Source organism: Dermochelys coriacea, chromosome 10 (genome assembly GCF_009764565.3).
Source record: "Dermochelys coriacea isolate rDerCor1 chromosome 10, rDerCor1.pri.v4, whole genome shotgun sequence".
NCBI lineage: Eukaryota > Metazoa > Chordata > Testudines > Dermochelyidae > Dermochelys > Dermochelys coriacea.
The window spans coordinates 68,287,816-68,309,719 of NC_050077.1; the positions used below are offsets into that span (position 1 = coordinate 68,287,816).

At 39.4% G+C, this 21,904-nt stretch overlaps 1 protein-coding gene across 1 annotated transcript in view; it reads left to right on the top strand.

Annotated features, from left to right (window-relative positions):
* ADAMTSL3 (ADAMTS like 3) overlaps positions 1–21,904 on the top strand; it is a 308,922-nt gene that overhangs the window by 202,134 nt on the left and 84,884 nt on the right. Inside the window, 4 exon segments of the mRNA XM_038420609.2 lie at positions 10,609–10,766; positions 14,272–14,383; positions 17,915–18,053; positions 19,997–20,047. Of these exon segments, the coding sequence (XP_038276537.1) occupies positions 10,609–10,766; positions 14,272–14,383; positions 17,915–18,053; positions 19,997–20,047 (460 nt within the window).

Below are 21,904 nucleotides of genomic sequence, written 5' to 3' on the forward strand. Positions count from 1 at the left end.
TTCCTCTCCTCTAAGTGCTTCAGGATTGATTCTTTGAGGACCTGCTCCATGATTTTTCCAGGGACTGAGGTGAGGCTGACCGGCCTGTAGTTCCCAGGATCCTCCTTCTTCCCTTTTTTAAAGATGGGCACTACATTAGCCTTTTTCCAGTCATCCGGGACTTCCCCCGTTCGCCACGAGTTTTCAAAGATAATGGCCAAGGGCTCTGCAATCACAGCCACCAATTCCCTCAGCACTCTCGGATGCAATTCGTCCGGCCCCATGGACTTGTGCACGTCCAGCTTTTCTAAATAGTCCCTAACCACCTCTATCTCTACAGAGGGCTGGCCATCTCTTCCCCATTTTGTGATGCCCAGCACAGCAGTCTGGGAGCTGACCTTGTTAGTGAAAACAGAGGCAAAAAAAGCATTGAGTACATTAGCTTTTTCCACATCCTCTGTCACCAGCTTGCCTCCCTCATTCAGTAAGGGGCCCACACTTTCCTTGGCTTTCTTCTTGTTGCCAACATACCTGAAGAAACCCTTCTTGTTCCTCTTGACATCTCTTGCTAGCTGCAGCTCCAGGTGCGATTTGGCCCTCCTGATATCTTTCCTACATGCCCGAGCAATATTTTTATACTCTTCCCTGGTCATATGTCCAACCTTCCACTTCTTGTAAGCTTCTTTTTTATGTTTAAGATCCGCTAAGATTTCACCATTAAGCCAAGCTGGTCGCCTGCCATATTTACTATTCTTTCGACTCATCGGGATGGTTTGTCCCTGTAACCTCAACAGGGATTCCTTGAAATACAGCCAGCTCTCCTGGACTCCCTTCCCTTTCATGTTAGTCCCCCAGGGGATCCTGGCCATCTGTTCCCTGAGGGAGTCAAAGTCTGCTTTCCTGAAGTCCAGGGTCCGTATCCTGCTGCTTACCTTTCTTCCCTGCGTCAGGATCCTGAACTCAACCAACTCATGGTCACTGCCTCCCAGATTCCCATCCACTTTTGCTTCCCCCACTAATTCTACCCGGTTTGTGAGCAGCAGGTCAAGAAAAGCGCTCCCCCTAGTTGGCTCCCCTAGCACTTGCACCAGGAAATTGTCCCCTACGCTTTCCAAAAACTTCCTGGATTGTCTATGCACCGCTGTATTGCTCTCCCAGCAGATATCAGGAAAATTAAAGTCACCCATGAGAATCAGGGCATGCGATCTAGTAGCTTCCGTGAGTTGCCGGAAGAAAGCCTCATCCACCTCATCCCCCTGGTCCGGTGGTCTATAGCAGACTCCCACCATGACATCACTCTTGTTGCACACACTTCTAAACTTAATCCAGAGACACTCAGGTTTTTCCACAGTTTCGTACCGGAGCTCTGAGCAGTCATACTGCTCCCTTACATATAGTGCTACTCCCCCACCTTTTCTGCCCTGCCTGTCCTTCCTGAACAGTTTATAACCATCCATGACTGTACTCCAGTCATGTGAGTTATCCCACCAAGTCTCTGTTATTCCAATCACGTCATAATTCCTTGACATCACCAGGACCTCATGAAACTCTTGACATTCATGAAAGCACTTACGCACATGCTTAACTCTAAGTGTATGAGCAGTGTCACATCACTAAATCTGCTGCTCAGTAAAATAAATAAATGAAAAACAAAGTCTGAGCAAAGTTAAAGGATGCAAAGAAAACTAGTAAAGTAACTTATAAAAAGCCTATCCTGGAACAAAGCCAAAGGAGGCTCCACGTGACTCCGGGTTTAATCCTGGGAAATGGGGAACACTGGCAATAAGCACCCTCTCCCACAGTTGGCCAGTGGGTGCCAGAGACTCCCAGGAGGAGAAGTTACCTAGTATCTCCCCCACTTGCTACTGTGACTGTCCCTGTTTCACCACTGACCTCAACAGGTTCCCCAAACAGTTGATGCAGGTGTGTGGTACTTCCTCTCTAACTATTCGATGTATAAAATCTTTATTTGTGTTTCCCACCTTTCATCAAGAGTTTGGTGCCTTTGTGAAGCATTTATTTTCAAATGTTTTCCAGGTGGCTCTTGGTTACATTTGTGGTTATTACTTAGAATTCATTTCTTTACAAATTTTTTTGTAAATCCTTTTTAATACTGTACTTATTATACTCAAATTATTTAAAGAGTTACTATTTTGCTCATACTTATCCTGATCATGTGACCAGCATTGTCTCAGAGGAATTTCCTGCAGAAGCCAAACTTCTAAAACCAAGCTAGGAGTTGACTAATAGGCTAGCTGTAAATTTCAACTTAATTTCTGTGGCAGTGATGCTCTTGGACTGTTAACACTAGAGAATTACCTAGATCATAAATAAAAGTAAGGAAAATGGCTATTGGACTCTCCTTTTCACGTAAGAGATGCATTCCTGAAGCAGCCTCTGTCATTTTCTAATCTCTTTTTAGACACAGAAGTAGCTTCTTAATCCCTAACCAAAAAAGGAGACATACAGTTGTCACTTTAGAAGAAGCAGTCATATCCTTGAACAACTACAGATGTAAAACTGTAAAAACTGTATAAAATCTGTATTAATCTAACCACTGCCCACCAAATGCTTTCTAAAGATTGTCTTCTACTCTTCTAATGGATAGAACAGTGAGGGGATCCTATACATGCTTTGACAAAAATTTCAGTAAAAGAAACTCCTCCAATAAACAATTCCAGCATGGTCATGGGTTGGAAATGTAGCATGAAGTTGAATATAATTATTTTGAGAGCCATCAAAAAAGTGATCAGAAATTAAAATGCCCCATTTTCTAAGCAATTACAACCAGGAACAGATAAGAAATAACCACAGAGAAATCAACAAATATTTTATAATACTTTAACTCTTATTTTAGTTTCTCTCTCATGTCTTTTCCCTGTTATTATTTTTATTTGAGTATTTTTCCTATAATTTCGGGAAAAGACTGTGCCACAGGCTTCAGAGATACTGATACATTTTGAGGTTCACTTCTGCTAAGAAAAAGACAAAAAACTATTTATGGGTAGTAGTGACTTTTTTATTTTTCAGGAACTGAGTACATGGCTACACTAGAGAAATTCATTAAGGGAAATTGCTGAGCATTTGCAGCTCCTGATCTAGTCAATGGGAACTGCAGGTGTGTAGCACCTCTCAGAATCTGGCCTTAGAAGAGCATGAAAAAAGACACCCGAGTATCAGAGAAAGGTGTGAGACACTTGAAGGTTAATCCATCCAGGGAGCTGAGCCAAATCAGTATGTTAACGTTTCCAGTCTCTAAACTTTTCTTAATAAAGTAATTAAACACAATTTACAAAAAAGGTTCAAACGGAGAATACTGACTAGGAACGGACAATCTGAAAATACAGTGGGTCAAATTCATCCTTGGTGCAATGCCAGCAAATGTAATTAAAGTCTACAGAACTACACCAGGGAGGAATTCAATGTGTTTAACAATTTGTAAGATACAGCTGTGCAGAGACAGTCTGTATTTCAGGGGGAGGTCTCTGCTGAACTTAGAACCAGCTACTCAGATTTTCCAAGGAAATGTGTCACCCAGTGAGATGAAGAAGTGTTCCACAGCACAATAGATAACCTTTGCTGCAATATATTCTCACTCAGCCTAAGCCACTGCCTGTCATCTTAAGCGTCCCTTACAGAGTAAAATCAAACAACTGACACGTAACATTATAAAGTTACTTCTGAAAATACTTAGGTAAAACACTGAGGATTTTTTTTTTCAGGCTACCATCTATGCATCTGGAAATATCTACAAATAACCTTCCAGGGGCTTCAGCAAATGGATCTCTGAAAAACAAATATTTAGAATAACACTACATTTACCACTCACATCTAGAGAGCTGTGTGTATGTATATAAAGTTACTACCCACATAGACTTGGATTGTGAACCCCTTATTCCTATTGGGGAACAATTACCTGCCCAAGTGCTCCCACTGATTTCAATGCAGTAAGTAACTGTTAGCTGAGAAAGGAGTCCACAGCGTGGCCCACAGGGAATGGTAGGAAAAGAGTTCACCAAACACTCACCCGGAACTCAGAAGAACTCTGAGCCCTGTGCTTCTGCAGAAGTGGGAAGCTATACTTCCAGAGCATGCTCCCCAGCCCTGACCTATGGAAGCCTTTTGGGGTGGGGAGCAGAGAGTTCCAACTTCAGAGAGTCAGATGGGGTAGGAAACCCAGCTGGGTTCCTACAGATTCTCTCCTTGACAAACCCCTGAGGAAAGCAGACCAAGTTTATACAGGCTAAGGCTGAGTGAACCTGTTTTGGTGCCTTAAGGGTTTTATCAAGTATGCTGAGGACCCAGGGCTGTACTATCTTGTGCTGTTTTCCCCTTCACAATGTAGAACCTCTCTTTCCAGAGGAGAATTTGTTGGGCTAGCTGTGGTTGTGGGATCCCCTGGAAAAATGGCTCCCTTTGCTTTCAGAGGCAGGCTGCAGCCCTTAGGGCTCAACAGCACGGGAGCCAGTACTGCTCAGCAGCTCTGCAGTGGCTTGGGACGTTCACAAGGAAGCCCTGTGTGGATCTCCCATCTTCTGTGTAGATATTGGGAGAATATGTTGGTTAAATGGAGGGAAATCCATAGGTGATGGCTATTCCATGCCCAATGTAAGGATGCACAGGAAATTCTACATGTTAAATTAATGGAGTTTCCTCTCCCCTGCATAGATTATTCTCACATGGGGGAAATGAGACCCTGGAATAAAAGCAGCTATTCTTTTCCAATTATAAACTGCATACTACTTCTTTTAATACTAGCCAAGAACAAAAACAAGTATTTGTATGTATGGCTAAATACTTAATAGCTCAACTAATGCAAGTAGCATAATCTAAAGTAGAAATCCACGTAAGGGGGAAAAGATACAGCATCTTTCAGTTTCTTCTAGTTAAGCTCACTCTCCCAAAGTTCATGAACTCAGTTATCTAGCATTAGCCACTTGTAAAAATATTAGCTTCTGGTTTTCCTGTTTCTTCTGCAGGAGGATTATTTTCAGAGGACTCTCTGTCTTTCTTTTGATTCTAAAGCTCTTTAAACAACTATTAGAAAACCCATAATTTATTCCAAAACAAAACAAAAAATGTTATTTCATAAACCAATTAGGTGCAAAGTGACAATGCTGTTGCCTGTTGCATTATTCAGAAAACGCGGGCATTAAAAAGTGAGGCTATGAGACTGTAAACTCCCGGGAACAGGGACTAGGGTTTCTCATGTGTTAGTAAAGAGACTAGCGTAATGGAATCCCCTCCTGATTGCTTCATAATATGTCATACATCTTAAACTATTCACAAAATAAACAAAAAAAAAAGTGGACTCTTTCCAGCATGCTTGGATACTGATAGAAAACCAATTTTGTGGAGCACTCTTTTTTTTTGGAATTTGCTACCTGCTACATGAAAGACCAAATTTTAGTCTATGAATCATTATGATAGCTGTGCTATTCTGGGACAATGCAGATCACAGAGACCAGGATGAAACATGTGAAAGCTGGGGCATAGCATTCTCTGTCAAGGAGATCCAGCTGTGGAACTATCTTCTAGAGGAGATCAGGCAAATCCAAAGTCTGATCATCTTTATGAAATGCTGCAATGCTGCCTTCTTTGAGAAAGTCTTTCCACCATAAGTGGCAATCACAATTCAAAACCCCCTTTTATTCCCAAACCTCTCACAATTCTTTTCCTCTCCCCTCTCTGCCCAAAAATGTACCCCAAACAGAGTTCTGACCTCCTAAAAGGGAGAAATGCTTGACTCTATGAAGTCCACTAGAAACATGGCTACTGCTATTGATTTTACATAGAAGGCGCTCAGACACTCTGATATGGGTGGCAATAAAACTGAGAGAGAGAGAGAGTATCTACCCCAAAACAAACCGACAAAAGAACCTCAAATAACCAGAACAGTGTCTGGTATTTTAAATAAGTCTTCCTAAAATTCTGCCCATAAGTATGCGAACACACTCCCATTGAAGTCAATGGAGTTGCATGAGAATAACAGAGTAGCATTTGGCTCTGTCATTAAGTGACCTTTACAACATCAACACACTTCAGTCACAGGAAGGCTGCAGGCAGATTGTCCAGTAGCATATTTCCAAGTATCTCTATGTAAAGATTTGACCACAGAATGAGAAAAATTGTTGTTTCTGCCCAGCACTCACTTTTTTCACTTTTGTCATATTTAAGATTATAAGTGAAATGAATGTGGAGTGTGAGCTAATGATTTAAATGTGTCTGATTCCTCCCAGATTTGCAGAGGGATTGGCTGGGGAGAGGGTAAGAGGAGAAAAAGGAGCCTCCCTTAAGCTTTGTACCCCAAGGGTATGTCTAGACTGCAGCTGGGAGTGTGTGTCTCAGAATGAGTAGACAGACACTGGCTAGCTCAACTGGAGCTAGTGTGCTAAAAATAGCAATGTAGCTGGGGAACATTGGCTCCACTGGATTCATTGAAGCTGAGGCAACAATCAGCTCCCTTCCACAAGTACTAATAATTAAAACAGGCTAAAACAAAATCAGAGAACAATAGTTCTGCTATGAACTAATCATGACCACTGCATTAAATAGCTCTTGCAACATTTTTAAAAAGCAATATCATTTATGTTGACAGAAGTTTCTATTTTGTAGACAGTATGAGAGGAAGAATAGCTTATTTTATACATTCATGAAACTTTTCGAAGTTTCACTCAGGGGTTACATTAATGTTCTCATCTGCAAAATTTAAACCTAATGTCATTCAAAGTTCTTTTAAATAAAACCATGATGACATTGTCTTAGAACAGTGGTTCCCAAACTTGTTCTGCTGCTTGTACAGGGAAGCCCTGGCGGGCTGGGCCGGTTTGTTTACCTGCCACGTCCGCGGGTTTGGCCGATCGCGGCTCGCACTGGCCGTGGTTCGCTGCTCCAGGCCAATGGGAGCTGCTGGAAGCGGTGGCCAGTACATCCCTCAGCCCGCGCCGCTTCCAGCAGCTCCCATTGGCCTGGAGCAGTGAACTGCAGCCAGTGGGAGCTGCGATCGGCCAAACCTGCGGACTTGGCAAATAAACAAACCGGCCCGACCCGCCAGGGCTTTCCCTACACAAGTGGCGGAACCACTGTCTTAGAAGAAACGCATGATATACAGAGGCGAAATATATTTAATTCTCACTGTTTACACTTCTCACAGAAATAAAAGTCCTTTTAATGATCATAATTCAGACTAATAGCCCTAAAATATTTTATTTTCACTAATAAAATATTGTTTGAATTATCAGATTAAAAAGTAATAAAATCCTTTTTATTATCCATCCCTTTTTTTTTTGTCATTTCTGTGTGACTTATGGGAATTTGTGTGAATCAGTCATGCTATAGGCTCTGATTTAAAAAAAATCTCCTTACACATTTCTCTCTATGTATTTCATTCCTAATCTAGGTTTCAGAGTAGCAGCCGTGTTAGTCTGTATTCGCAAAAAGAAAAGGAGTACTTGTGGCACCTTAGAGACTAACAAATTTATTAGAGCATAAGCTTTCGTGAGCTACAGCTCACTTCAGGGATGGATAATAAAAAGGATACTTTACAAAATACATACCTATGTTCAAGAGGGATTAAAGGTAGCCTGTTAAGGCACTTTAAAATATTACCAGATCCAAGCATTTTGGTTAAAGTTTTCTTCAGTATGGATATAGACCGGGTCTGATCCTGCTCCCATTGAAGTGGTTTGAGTTTTGCCATTTACTTCAAAAAGAGCAGGAACAGACCCTTAATTCCTAATCCCATTACTGAAATAAGATCCAAGGGTGTTAAATTACTCTCAGAGAGTGTACAGGAGCAAGGAAAGCTGAAATTATGCTAAAATTGCCTTAAAATACAGGGTTATATTAAATTAGATTTTAAAAGGTTAGTCTAAAATACTGGCAATTTTACAGGTTGTGGAATTTTGATGGCTATCTAGGCAAAAGGCAGGAAAGTGTTGTCATTTGGTGCATTAAATTCTGTACTGTATCATACAATAAAACTTTTCGTTACTGTACTTATTATACTCAAATTAGCTTATGCTCTAATAAATTTGTTAGTCTCTAAGGTGCCACAAGTACTCCTTTTCTTTATTCCTAATCTAGACACCACTGCATTCCCAAACAGAATCTGAAAATGGTTATGAATCATAGGGATTTTTTTAACTAGGTAAATTAAGAAGTAGGTTAATTTATTTCATTTTGGGATTTATTCGAGATTTTAATCCAAGGCTCCAGATTGGGAAGAGTTAGTGTATTTACTGTGCTATATAAACTACATTTCTTCTTGAAGGGTATAGGCTCTTGTCACCAAGAGGCCTTTTAAAAATATTATTTTAAAGAGTTAATTTTTATCATATAAAACATATCTGCTAACCCCCAAAGTAAACATAGATTTTAACATCTATTTCAAAGTAAATCTTGAAGCTTTGTTTGCATGTCCACCAAGTCTCCAAAAGGGCAGATTCTATTATCTCATTAAGACTTAGAATGGCTCAAAAAGCTATTTAAATTATGTCAATTCTTTTTAAAGAAATCTAACAAATTAATTATATCCCTTAAAGCAAATATTTTTATTTTTACTGTCTAGATGTAAAAAGAAAAGGAGTACTTGTGGCACCTTAGAGACTAACAAATTTATTTGAGCATAAGCTTTCGTGAGCTACAGCTCACTTCATCGGATGCATCCGATGATGTGAGCTATAGCTCACGAAAGCTTATGCTCAAATAAATTTGCTAGTCTCTAAGGTGCCACAAGTACTCCTTTTCTTTTTGCGAATACAGACTAACATGGCTGCTACTTCGAAACCTGTCTAGATGTAGTGAGCCAAATTATTCCCTGTTCTAACTCCACTGTTTTCAGTGGACCAGTGATGGATTTGGCCCACTGTACCTTATCCAGATTTCTCAGTTGACTCTTGCAAATGCTCTTCTTCCTAGATATTTTGTAAGACTCTATCTTGGGCTTGTAGTAGCACCATCACAAGGCATTATGGAAGACACTTTACAGAATCCATACAGTGTCGGAGATTATGAAGACAGTTCCTCAACTACACTGACCCATAGTCCCTTTGCTGCTGATATTCTTAATTATTCAGTTGGCTGATAAACCAGCTCATAAGTGCTGAGGAGTGAATTATATAAATTCAGTTACTAATCATTAAACAATTGCCTTTTCTTTTCCCCTAAACATTCATTGTTCACCAATTTGCCCTTTCCTATGACTACTTCTTTTCCTCTGTCATAACTGAACTGAACAGAATGCTTTTGACAGGACCCTTCTAGCCTGGTTAAGGGCCTACTTTCACTAGTAAACTTAGGTCACTAAAGAAAGGAAATAGGCACTCCATCAAATGTGACAAAAATGTGGTTTACGAACATCAATTGTCCTATGTATATTTCTTGCAAAAAACCCACAAATTTCTATGTTGCAAAATAATTGCTTTATCCTTTAAGATGTTCGGAGTTGAGGAGAAAAGTTGGCACTTTGGACAGAAAAAAATGAGAGGTCATTAATCCAAAGTCATTTTAAAGAAGATAGTAGGGAGAAATGGCTGAGATCCCTTAATTCCTCCAGTCTGATCTCTTGGGGATTGTCTACACACACAATTTGTATTGCTTTAACTGTAATGTTATATCTAAGGTAGTACAACTTCCCCTCATATGGACACAGTTATATAGGTATAAAGGTTCTTATACTGGTATAGCTATTCCTGTATGAGAAGAGGAATAAACTTTACTGGTATAAGGCACCTTAAACTAGTATAACTGCATCGATGATAGGGGTTGTTCTGGTATAACTATTTCATTATAAATCACTCCCATAACTGACATAGTTATGCAGTACAAAATCTGTGCATAGACCATGCCTTACTCTGAAACACCCCTTCAATAAGAGTGTAGCCAACCCCTGATTCCAACACATGCATTCAATATTATCTTTCAGCACTGGGCACGTACCATGTTATGGGGTGCCCAGAAGTTTTCCTTCCTTAATATCTTCTTCATCCAGGTTCGGACAACATAGGACAGTCAATATGTGGGAGGTTATCCCATACTAATTTTTTTCTGTCTTTTGGAAATTGTAGCCTACTGGCTTACTCCGTTTCTAAAGAATGCAAAATAGCAGTGGAAAGGTTTTCATCATCACCTGTTCCAAGAATATGACATACCTACTCGCCTAACTCTTTGTTAACATAGTAAATATTCAGAATTATGTTATGGCTTCCAGATGCTTAGAAGGGTAAAGATATTGAGGTAGTTGTCCATTGATAGTGGAAACTTCAAGATGTAAATGTTTATATCAACACCTGCAGTTTGTCATACTGAATCTATTGCTTGATACATAATATTGAGGCAATTGATTTGTGTTAAATGGTATTAACAGTACCTCTCTTTATAGCCCATGTAAAAGAATGGCATGATCAGGCAGATAATTATTGTGTCCAAAGAATGCTGAGCGAACTACTTCATGAATGTATATATCATCCTACAACACAAAAGCTGAAGTGTTCTCTGCTCATGCAGTTTTCCTATGCACACACCTGCTACTTCTTGCAAGTCATGATTTGTTCAAATTGCTTTCTGACTTACTTGAAAATAAAAAATATACTCTGTTTGACCTAATCAATTATATGTTTTATTTTTTAGTTATTGAGTCGAAGACACTGCCGGGAGACCAGGGAGAACACAGCTTTAATGTCCCTGGAATATTTATCATAGAAAACACAACTGTTGAATTTCAGAAGAGTTTGGATAGAGAAACTATAAAGATTCAAGGACCTCTGGGAGCAGATTTCATTATCAAGGTAGGATATGTGTTTAGGCATGCTGTAAACTGTGTCTGCCAATATATTTGAAGTATATTGGGATGTAAAGCAAAGGCGAGTGAAGATGTTATACTTAAGTGTATGCAATTGTGCTATAGTTACAAGGCAATTTGTATATTCCCTTGTTCTTTATATGTATGTTCTAATGGACCACTGCTTATATCACTGAACTATGGCCTTGATACGTCAATCAGATCCGCATGGGCACACTCCTGTATGCATTTCCATTGACTTCAGTGGAGGTCTGAATAAGTGCAGCAGTCTGTGTGCACAAACCTGATTGATTGCAGAGTCAGAACCTTATCAGCTTTGAATAAGCCACTGAGAATGGTGAAGGATTTTACACACAGTTTTCACACAAGGAAAGATGCAACTAATTTCTTCCAGTCATTATGGGAACCTTGTCCATTTTTAAGGATCTCCACCATTATTTACAATGGTATAAGATGCTGTAAACACTTTTTCTGGCATTCACTCTGGTGGTGAATTTAGTGCTCTATCTTAAAAGTAGATATATGTGTATTAAAAGGGGGGATTGAATGGTGCATACAGATATCAGAAAGGCAAGACTGAGATGAACTGGAAGAGGCAGGCTAGTTGGGTCTAATCTTTTTAGCTTTTTAGGACCTGCTTATCTCACAAGGGAAGGGAAGAGAAGGGAGGTATCAGGGAGCACACATCTTAGTTTTTGTTTTAAATTTAAAAGTCTGAATAAACTTCAATTCTCAAAGTGAAATTCACTTGAAACTGGTGAATTTCTCATGATTTCATTTCAAAGCCATGTTATAGCCCTGATATGAGATTATTCAAGTTAGTAAAGTTAATAAAGTTAATAAAGGGGAATATGAAGATGGTGATAAATGTATGTGCATATTTGCACACATTATTTGTACATTCTTATTTGGTATGCTCAAACATATGAGCCTGTATTTTTGTGAACTCTGATTTTAATTGCCCATTTTTAAAATGGAAGTTATTAGCATTTCTAAACATTTCTTCTCTATAGTGGTTTGAGCTCTATGCTTGTCTAGGATGAGTTAATTGCAAGGTAAATCATCCTAATTATTATTAGTATGCAGTGGTGTTGTAGCCATGTTTATCCCAGGATATTAGAGAGACAAGGTGGGTGAAGTAAATAAAAGATATTACCTCACTCACCTTGTCTCCCTAATTATTAAAACATTCCAAATATGTTGTTCTTTTTTCTGAATTGTTTTCTTTCACTACACCCTCAAATAATTTCTGTATAAGTTGTCATTGGCTGATTGGTTCCTGGAAATTTTCTCTCCCATTTTGGGTAATATATGTAAGGAATGAAATGCCTTTCTGAGTTTAAAATAATGTTTTATTTGAAGACGATGCCAAAAGTTATATGTGCATAACACGTAACTCCCAGGAGGGAAGCAAAATTACTAAGCTTTAATACATTTCATTTATGGCTTCCAATTATTTTTATTGTTATTACTATGATTTTTTATGCACTAATCATAATGGCATATGCACCTCTGAAAAAAAAACCATTTTTATATTAAACTATCCACCAACATAAAAATTAAGATTTCCCCCAAGAACCATCATCCATAATCAAACAAATGTCTAATATGAAAGATGTGCCTTCTCCCATACTCTTTTTGAAGATTTTTAAACTCTGTCTTTGGTGGATCATGCAAGGGAAGCCAGTTCTACAGTCAGGGTCCCTGTACTGAAATTTCCCAGCTTCCGTCCTTGACAGCAGAAAGAAATTGTGATTTATTGTTTTTAAAGGTACTTTTCAAATAAGAGTGTTGCTCAAATGGGGATAGATAATTTAGCTCTCACCATTGGTGACATAGCCTGACTCCTATTAGCTTGACACTTTCATTTCTTTGTGAAGATCCTGTAGGTGTTATTCCTGTGTGGATATGGGCCCAGATAGGACTCAGCATTCTGATCTTTCTAATGCAGCCCTAGAAAAGCATTTAGTAGCTAAGGTGAATGACTGGAGCCTGTCATGTTTTAATTTATAAATAATGTCTTACATTTATAGGGCACACTTCATCCCCAAGATACCAAAGTACAGTACAAATTATATATAGAAGTTCTTTCACCTACTTTAGGGTAGAAAGTAGAAGCTGTTTTACAGCACGCAGCAAACACAACAATAGAGTTTAGGAGGCAAAGGGAAGGAGAAATTCTGTCTAATTAAAGCTGCGGAAGTAATTTAGATGGGCAGAATATAACGAGCCAAACTGAAATTTGGCCAGACTCTGGGGCTAACAGCCTTACTGTAGCATAAAGCATCATGGGATCATTAATGACCCAAGCAACCAGGATCTCTGTTTTGAATTTAATCCAACGGATAGTGTTGCAATGCTCCCTGACAAAACGATGTAGCATTGGTTCAGTATTAAATCAAAGGGATGATTGCCACTTCCTGAAGCAACAGCCTCACTGTCAGTAGCACCCCAGGTTTCCCGTTGGGTATCTTTACATTGCAATAAAAACCCCAGCACCAATTCTCAGAGCGTGGGTCAGCTGATTTGAGCTTGTAGAGTGTGGGCTAAAAATTGCAGTATAGATGTGTGGGTTCCCACCCTGTGCATTTTTATAGCCCCACAGCCTGAGCCCCACAAGCCCAAGTCAGCTGACACAGGACAGCCACCGCCATACCATGAGTCTTTTATCAAGCATAGATGTACCCTTTGGAGTTGCCCATCCAAGTGCTGATCATACCAGGTTATTAGTTATTGATCTGCCCAGGTCACAGGCTGACTATATGCAGCTATTAAAAGTGCACAAAAATATCAATAATTTGCCTGAACCCAAAGGAAAAGTTACTCATAGTTTTTTTCCATTGAAAATGACAAATAATCTTACAAGGTAGTATCTTTTATGGGACCAACTTCTGTTCATGAAAGAGACAGGGTTTCAAGCGCCACAGAACTCTTCTTCATGTCTCTCTCTCATATCCTGGGACCAATACAGCTACAACAACACTGCAGCCAAATGATCCTATGTCATAACTCCACTTTGATGCAGGCCATTGGTTTTGCATGTTGTAGAAATACACTAATGCACAATATTTTACACCTCAGATATTGTGTGCACATCCAATTGATCAATGTCTTATCTGAACCTGATTCTGTATGCCCCGTACTCAGTTCAAGTTCTAGACCCATATATTTGTCACGGAATTTTGAAAATGTAGCTTATAGCACTATAAAGCAGCAGGGCACATCCCAGGAACTTGGCCAGCAAGGGAAGAAAAATCACCAGAGGGGCTTCTCAGTGCTGTTACATAATTACAGGAGAATAATTTGAAAAAGGCAACATGCAAATGTTTGATTATTAGAAACTTCTGTTTGTATTGCTCCAGATTTCTGTGTGGTTTTCTGCCTTATTGCCAAATAGCTCTCTGCATTATTATTACATATGAGTTATGTTGTGAAATGTCATGAATATTGGCATACAGCATACAAATGTGTTGTAATGGAAATCTCTTTAGACCAGGTATACTGCCCCAAAAGACAGTGTGGTTCAGTTCTTTTTCTATCAACCCATAAGTCATCAGTGGAGACAGACAGAGTTCTTCCCGTGCACTGTAACATGTGGAGGAGGTAAGTAATGGCTGTGGCTCAAGAGTGTTTACAACTGTGGATTATATATGGCTGATTTATAACTTTCATACAGTGTCATTTTTTAAATCAGTTAAATAAGGTTATGCCGCTTTGCACGTTGGTGGTTGTTCAGATAAATAAGTGACTGAGTACAAGGTAATATCTGCAATTAATATAAACGTATGTCATATTTTATTGTTTTACATACTATCAAATGTCAGTGTAAAGATAATGAATTACCTTATGAGAAAGAGATTCAGAAAAATAAAGAGAGGAGAGTCCGAGTGATGTGGGGCTAGAAATGAGAAAGAATGGATGGCAGTATGAAGATCGCAGGAAGATGAACAAAGAGATCAAATGGGAAGACAGAGATTAAGAGCTAGAAGGGAGGAAGGAGGCATTTCTGCCTATAAATTTAAATGTTAGAGTGAGAATGTTAGAGCAGTGCTAATAGATAGGAAAGTCAGTGGAGTGAAGAAAAGAGAGATGAGGTAGGTGAACAATGAGGCAAAAAATTGTAGACTTGGTGCATGGTATTGGACCAAGTGAAGTGACCAAAGAGAGGTTTTTTGACAAACTAGCATACTCATCTTTGCAGAAATAGAGGCACATGGGTAGTATTTTTGCTGTAGCAAAAGTATGAAACTTGTGGATATGTGAAGTATTTAGAAGGTGAAATTTCTAATATTTAGCGTATGGAGAGAGGACATTGAGGGTCAAAGGTAAAATCAGAGTTTCTAGTGGAACCACCTGGAAAGACAGGAACATTACAGACAATGAAAAGCTGGGAAAGAAGAAAGAGTGAGGGGTAGAAATGGAGTGATGCAAAAGAAGTGGCACAGTGTTTAAGATCCACTTTTAAAGCTTATTCACTTGACTACAATTTTATTTGCTTTGCCCCGATTCTCCACTACAAGTGGATGAGGTAGACAGTGGTAGCTGCAGTGACCCCTGTATGGCACTCTGAACCCCAGCAGGTTGGTCCTGGTGAAAGTCAGACCAGCAGGGGGCCTACTCCAACTTCCACTGCTAGTTTAAACTCCAGAATTTATACAATCAGGGGATTAAGATAATTCAGTTCCACCATCCCCCCCCACCATCCTGCCTCAGGACATCACAAGTGCAAGGCTATCTTCTCCTTATGCAGAGGTGGTGGTTGGAGAAGCAGTTGGCACAGGAAATGATTATACCACCTATACCTGCTTTACACCGGTGCAGATTCATCTGATACAGGGAGTCTGATAATAATGCTCCTATACTCATTCTCTTAGAGAATACACTAGTATTATTCATATAGACTAAAAAAAATCAAAATAGTCTAAATAATTACCCCACTATTGCAGGACCCATTAAAATGCTGTTTTTCAAAGAATGGCTCATGTGTGTTTGTTTGTTAAAAAAATAAGAGAGCCTTGTCACGTGCTTAAAGTACAAGTGAAGAGTCTGGTTCTCTTTGCAGCTGTCTCAGACCAGTCACAACATCTCTTTGTGTCTCAGTTTCCCCACCATAAAAATGGAAATAACATACACTCACAATTACTATTCCTAGGTCCCATGCCTCTAGCCAGGGTTATGGTGGGAAACTCCTCTATCTCAGAAGATTTCTGGCCCTCTGAGACATGACTCTCATTCGAAATGTGAATGCTAATCCTGTGGAATGGTATCGTCAAAGAAGTAGAATTGCAAGCCTAAGTGTTTTTCCCTTATATTCCTCACAGGGGAAAAAGTGTACAGTATAATATTTTTTATTGTGAGCATTGCAAACACTGGATAGCTCAATGGACACCTTCCCTTGTAGGTTGATGGCTCAAATCCAATCTAAGACAGTGTTGTCTTGAAAAATTATTACTATCTAACGGCTGCTTATTCTCTTTGAAATTAGCTGGTAGCTTCAGTGAAATTCCTAGTGGATGGATGTCCGTATTAGGAAATCGCCATCTTTATCAACAAAGCTTGGTGTTCTTGTTGGCAGTCCTGAGAGAAAGGCCAGTAAATAAATGAGCCTGGAGATTCAGCTACACACTGACCCCAGACAGAAGCAGTGTTGAGGACTGTATGTTACTGGGGAAACTTGCACTGCTGCTGCCCAGCCTGAACCTATTATCTTATAGAAGATTTGGTCTCCAGATGCTGTCTGAGCTCTTTCACCAGCACTAAAATGACTCAGACATTTCAGATAGAAAAAGTTCCATGCAACAAAAAATTAGAATCAGCTGTTCACCAGTATATCATGTCTCAGTTGGATCACTCCACATTCAGTTCTGTAATCTTTGTGTGTTGAGGGAGAGTCTCGGGTGTGCAGAAAGGAGAGGTGTGGTTGTATTTGTGCAAACAAATACAAATAAACAGGGAAGTTTTAAAAACCTGAATTTTGTTTGCAACTGGTAATTCTTCTGGGTCTGCTTGGTGCTCACAAGAACTGGCACATGCATGCTTAAGGTGCTGGAACTGCTTCGTTTTTCTTTATGATTATCACTCTCATGCATGATGACACTTTGGATCGGCCAAGAGACACATAAGTGAAGCTATTGATATATGATACTTCAGCATTTTCAGTAGACACAGTTATGTTTTTAGTTTATTGACTCCATTTGGATTTTCATTCTTGTGGTTTCATCCTTTTTCTTTTTTAGCACATACCAGAACATCCTTCTTGTCTTCTCTGTTTCAGTAAAAGACAATTCCTGTGAATAAGCTTTTTTTTCCTTAGCCAAGAAAGCAACCTAGTGGTTTATTAAATTCAGATCTTTTCCACTGAATGCATCCGATGAAGTGAACTGTAGCTCACGAAAGCTTATGCTCAAATAAATTTGTTAGTCTCTAAGGTGCCACAAGTACTCCTTTTCTTTTTGTGAATACAGACTAACACGGCTGCTTCTCTGAAACAGATCTTTTCTGTTAACCAGTCCTTTTATGCAGATATTTCCACCAAGTAGTTACTTCAGGTTTTCTTTTCTTGGCTCTTTAACTAGGAATGTTCTTGAAAATATTTCTTTGTTTTCTAAAGTTTAACTTAACAATGTCTTTGGACCTCATCTCCAATTCCTTTGGCTTTCTGTTTTAAGTATTTTTCGTACCACACATGACCACCTAATACACCTCTCAGTAGTGCACTCAGTAAACCCTTCTGTGTGGATTTTATTAATGTGGACGTACAACACGGCCATCCAATTGTGCACCTCAAGAAAGTGACCAGTGAGGTGCCCTAGTAGGTGTATAACTGCATCTGTTAAAAATTTGTTATTTTGAGTGTCTTCCTAAAACACTACCAGAACAAAGGGCCAGACTCTCAGTTGATGTTAATTGATATAGCTTCCTTGACTTCAGCTGCTGACTGAAGATCTGGCCCTATATGTCCGAGTACGGCATTTTCTTATTAAAAAAAACAGCGTTTCCTCATTTAAAAAAAACCCCACAAAAATCACTGCATTTAACTGGGTGTATAGTTCAGTATTTGAGAAAAGAAAGCTGTTTGAATTTATCTTCCTTCATCACAGGCATTAGCATGTTCATCTTTTGCTCCCATTTTAGGTTATCAACTTAACTCTGCTGAATGTGTGGATATTCGTTTGAAGCGAGTTGTTCCTGATCACTACTGTCACTACTACCCAGAAAATAAGAAACCAAAGCCTAAACTAAAGGAATGCAACATGGATCCCTGTCCTTCTAGGTTTGTATGACAAATATGTAAGTGGGATGGTATTTTTAGTTACTAAGGAGCAAGTAACCATATTTATTTGACTTTTGACACACTTTGATCTTCAGGACTGCTTAATCTTAATTGTTCAGGACATTAAAGAAAGTCTGACATTTGCACCATCACAAACAGACTTGAAGCACTTCTTCAAGCTTACACAGAGGTGGTTTCAATAGTCAATTTGTTTTTGTTCGTGGCCACCTTTGCTGCAGATTTCTTGGAGAGCTCTATGGATATGTCTACCCTGCCATCAGAACAGCACATGTAGAAATATTCAAGCTAGCTTTGATTGAACTAGCTCATTAAACATAGCAGTATGGCTGCTGTGGCACAAACAACAGTATGGACTAGCCCCCCCAAATATGTGCCTATGGTCCCAGGTGAAGTTTTACTCAGATAGCTAGCTTGGGTCGCTGTGGCTACATCACTATTTTTAGCAAGCTACCTTAATCAAAGCTAGCTTGGATGTGTCTACACAGGCTGTACTGGTGCCTCCCAATTGTGGTGTAGACATACCCTATGGCAACAGTGCATACATTTTGTAGGATTATGTGAACATGAGGGACTGTATGTCTGCTTTTGGATTTATCGATGCTGTCATATGTTATTCAGGATTTCTCATTAAAGGGAGGTAGTAGCTCCATTCCTCATTCAGCATGAAGTTCTTGCACGTGATTTATTCTGGATTCTCCATCTGTCTGGTATAAAAATTTCATTCACCATTTTCACTCTACAATTGGTCACATAATATTTAAAGTTTTGGGGGGATATTTTTTAAAGTTACAAGATAGTCAGAAAAAAATCAATTCAAATAAAGGTACTTCTGGTGCAAATACCACTGAATATTATTTCCAAATTATAAAGGCTACAGTATACATAAACTGTATTGAATTGCACATTGGTATTTAAAACTAACTTACTTTTGGATTGTCTGGTGAGGTTTCCTGGCTCTGCTGAAGTATCTTAAAATACTTCACAGTGTCAAGTCCCAGAACCTCACGTTAATATGCCATCTGGCTGGACTAGAGTTATATATCAGAAGAGGAGGAAACACTCTGAATGGATTTCATTTCCTATAGCTAAACTGTCCATTTCCTTTAATCCGTGTTAAATATAATCATTGATGGTGACCTCTACTAAGTATAGATGCACAGACTTTAAAAGTTCTTTTCTAAAATGCCAGTTGATAGACAGAATGGCAAGATTTTAATACAGTATATCTGATAAAGCTGTGGGAGCACGACAGGTAAAAAAGTAGAAATTCTGAGCTCTTGCTATACACATTTACCCTACAAAGACAGACCAGGGGATGAGGGGAAATAATGTCCTATTTCACTTCTCCTTGCAGACCTGAGGAATAGACCTTCCCTTAACCTCGGAGCCTACTCCTGCTAGGTGCTGAGCAACTTCTGTAATTCAAGTAAGCAGCAGTTGAGGGTGCTGAGCACCTTCCAGGAAGTGCTCAGCACCTCCATAGATTGAATCCTTATCATGCATTTTTTCAGCTGCATGCACCTTCCACGGATCCCTTTATTACGGATTTCTCTGTGGTGTCCATTTCTTTGTTAAGAAATGACTGTGCATCCTGGGGAAGTGGCACAATCTGGGAGGAGTCACACACAGGAGGATTACATAGAACTGTGTAGTGGTCATTCATTGCCTTTTGAGGAGAAATTGCTTTTTCCATTTTTGTGGAATGAATTAAGGAGTTAATAGACTGAGCGTTTCCAGCATCTTCAGAAATGATGGGTACATAATGGGTCAGCTTGTTCCACAGGAAGATCCTGTAGCCGGTCTCACTTTTCCTGATCTCATGGTGGGATTTGTTCACTTTTAAACATGATTGTGCATAACATGTACAGCAAATACCATCTCGGATATGAAAAATAATGATGCCATATTTCTTTTATTGACAGTGATGGATTTAAAGAAATCATGCCCTATGATCACTTCCAGCCTCTTCCTCGGTATGTATGGGGACTAAAACATGTAGGTCAGCATTAGGATGAGATTTCCGTGGGAATTCAAGATTCAAATACAAAGACTCAAATCACTGTATAGCTTAGAACATTATCTACTGTCTTTGCAGACTATCGTAGTAGTTGATCTTCCAAGTTATACAGAAGAGAGTAGATCTTGGGCTCAATCCTGCAAACACTGTGCATGTGAGTGACTTGAATGGGACTATTCCTAAGTAAAGCGTTGCAGGATTGGGCCCTCTGTTACTGCAGCAAAAACCTGCTAAGTGCGTAACTATTTAGTGCAGAAGTAATAGTCTGTTAAAATTTCCTCTAAAATGCATGTATTTATTCATTTTTTCTGTGAAGGTATATTTTGGTTTGATTAATAAAAAATACGTGCGTTCAGTGTAACTATTGATGTAATGAGGCACTCTGGGAATGAATTCTTTGCTTTTTAAAATATATTGCTCTTCTGTTCTTTTTGTTGTTTATTTCTACAAGCTGTTTGTTCATATACACACTGCTTTAGTACTTTGCAGATATGGAATTTTCTGTGCTTCTTCATTACCTAAGTGGTTTGAGAGCATTGTTTCACCTGAGATGGTCAGAAAATTAATTTAGTGCATATCTGAAACGTGCTAGATTTTTTTTTATATAGAAGTTAGGGACTTCAATATAAAAACACTGGGTCAGATCAGCAGCTGATTTAATTCAGTACAGTCAGTGGAGGTAAGCAGATTTACACCATCTGAGGATTTGGTCAATTGTTTAATGAAAAACTAAAATTAAAAATATATTTTTCTGAATAAACAGAAATATGGTGGGAGAAGAGTGAACTTGTAGACTCACTTGATTCCATCAACTGGTGCAAATTATGATAGCTCCATTGACTTGACAATTTACACAGCTGAGGATATGCTGCTCTCTGATGTTTTTTGGCTTTGTCAGATAGGTGGAGATGTTTTCTCCTGTGGCTTAGTACTGGAGTTTTGCAGTTATCCTGCTCCTATCTTTTCCCCTTTCCTCTTTTCCTTCTGCTGCCAGACTCTGCAGATTTCTCTGTGTTGACCTCAGCACAATTTGTTTATATCAATGCTTCATGTTCTGAGTGGCTCAGGAAACCAGTTGAAATTAAGGTTTTGTTTCCCTTCTGTGCTGTACTGTGCCTGTAGAGTCTGTACAGCACTGTCCATGGTGAAGGAGATCATAAGGACGGTGAAGTCATGGGCAGCTGTTCTCATTTCAAGCATTAAGAACTACAGATAAGGGCTCACATCACTCCAGGTCTGTGCCAGCAGACACTGGCCTAGTCCCCATGTGTGAAATCTCACTGGGGGCTGCATTAGTTTTGTTGGTTTAAAGCAGTCATGACCACCCCATCTACTCAGAGACCAGTGAGCAGCCAGCATACACCCAAAAGTTGGTGGCATTGCTTAAGGAAGGGGCGAGAACAAGGCAGGCTGATTCAATGTATCGCTGCTCTACCCTTCACTGGGAGTGCTCTTAAAGAGCTTCAGTGGAAGAAGAAAGCTGCCCTTCTCTAACAGAACTAGAAGAGGGCGATGGTGGAAACACCTGGCCACTTTGCACATTCTTGTACCAGCTGGTGAATCTGGCCCAGTCAGCAGCTAAATACTGCAACAATTCTCACATATATACACTCTGTACTTATTGCCTGTAAAGTTGTTGCAGATACTCCACATTAATTCTGCTTTTTACCTGTTCAAGTGCTGAGCATGGCTGTTCACACATAACAGGCATAAAACAAAGTGCTGTAGATGCTCTTCACCAAAGCTTTACTGGCTCGCTTTTCTTGAGCAGCAGTCATCTCCCATGTAATACAAAGGCCACTTGCAGGGCTGC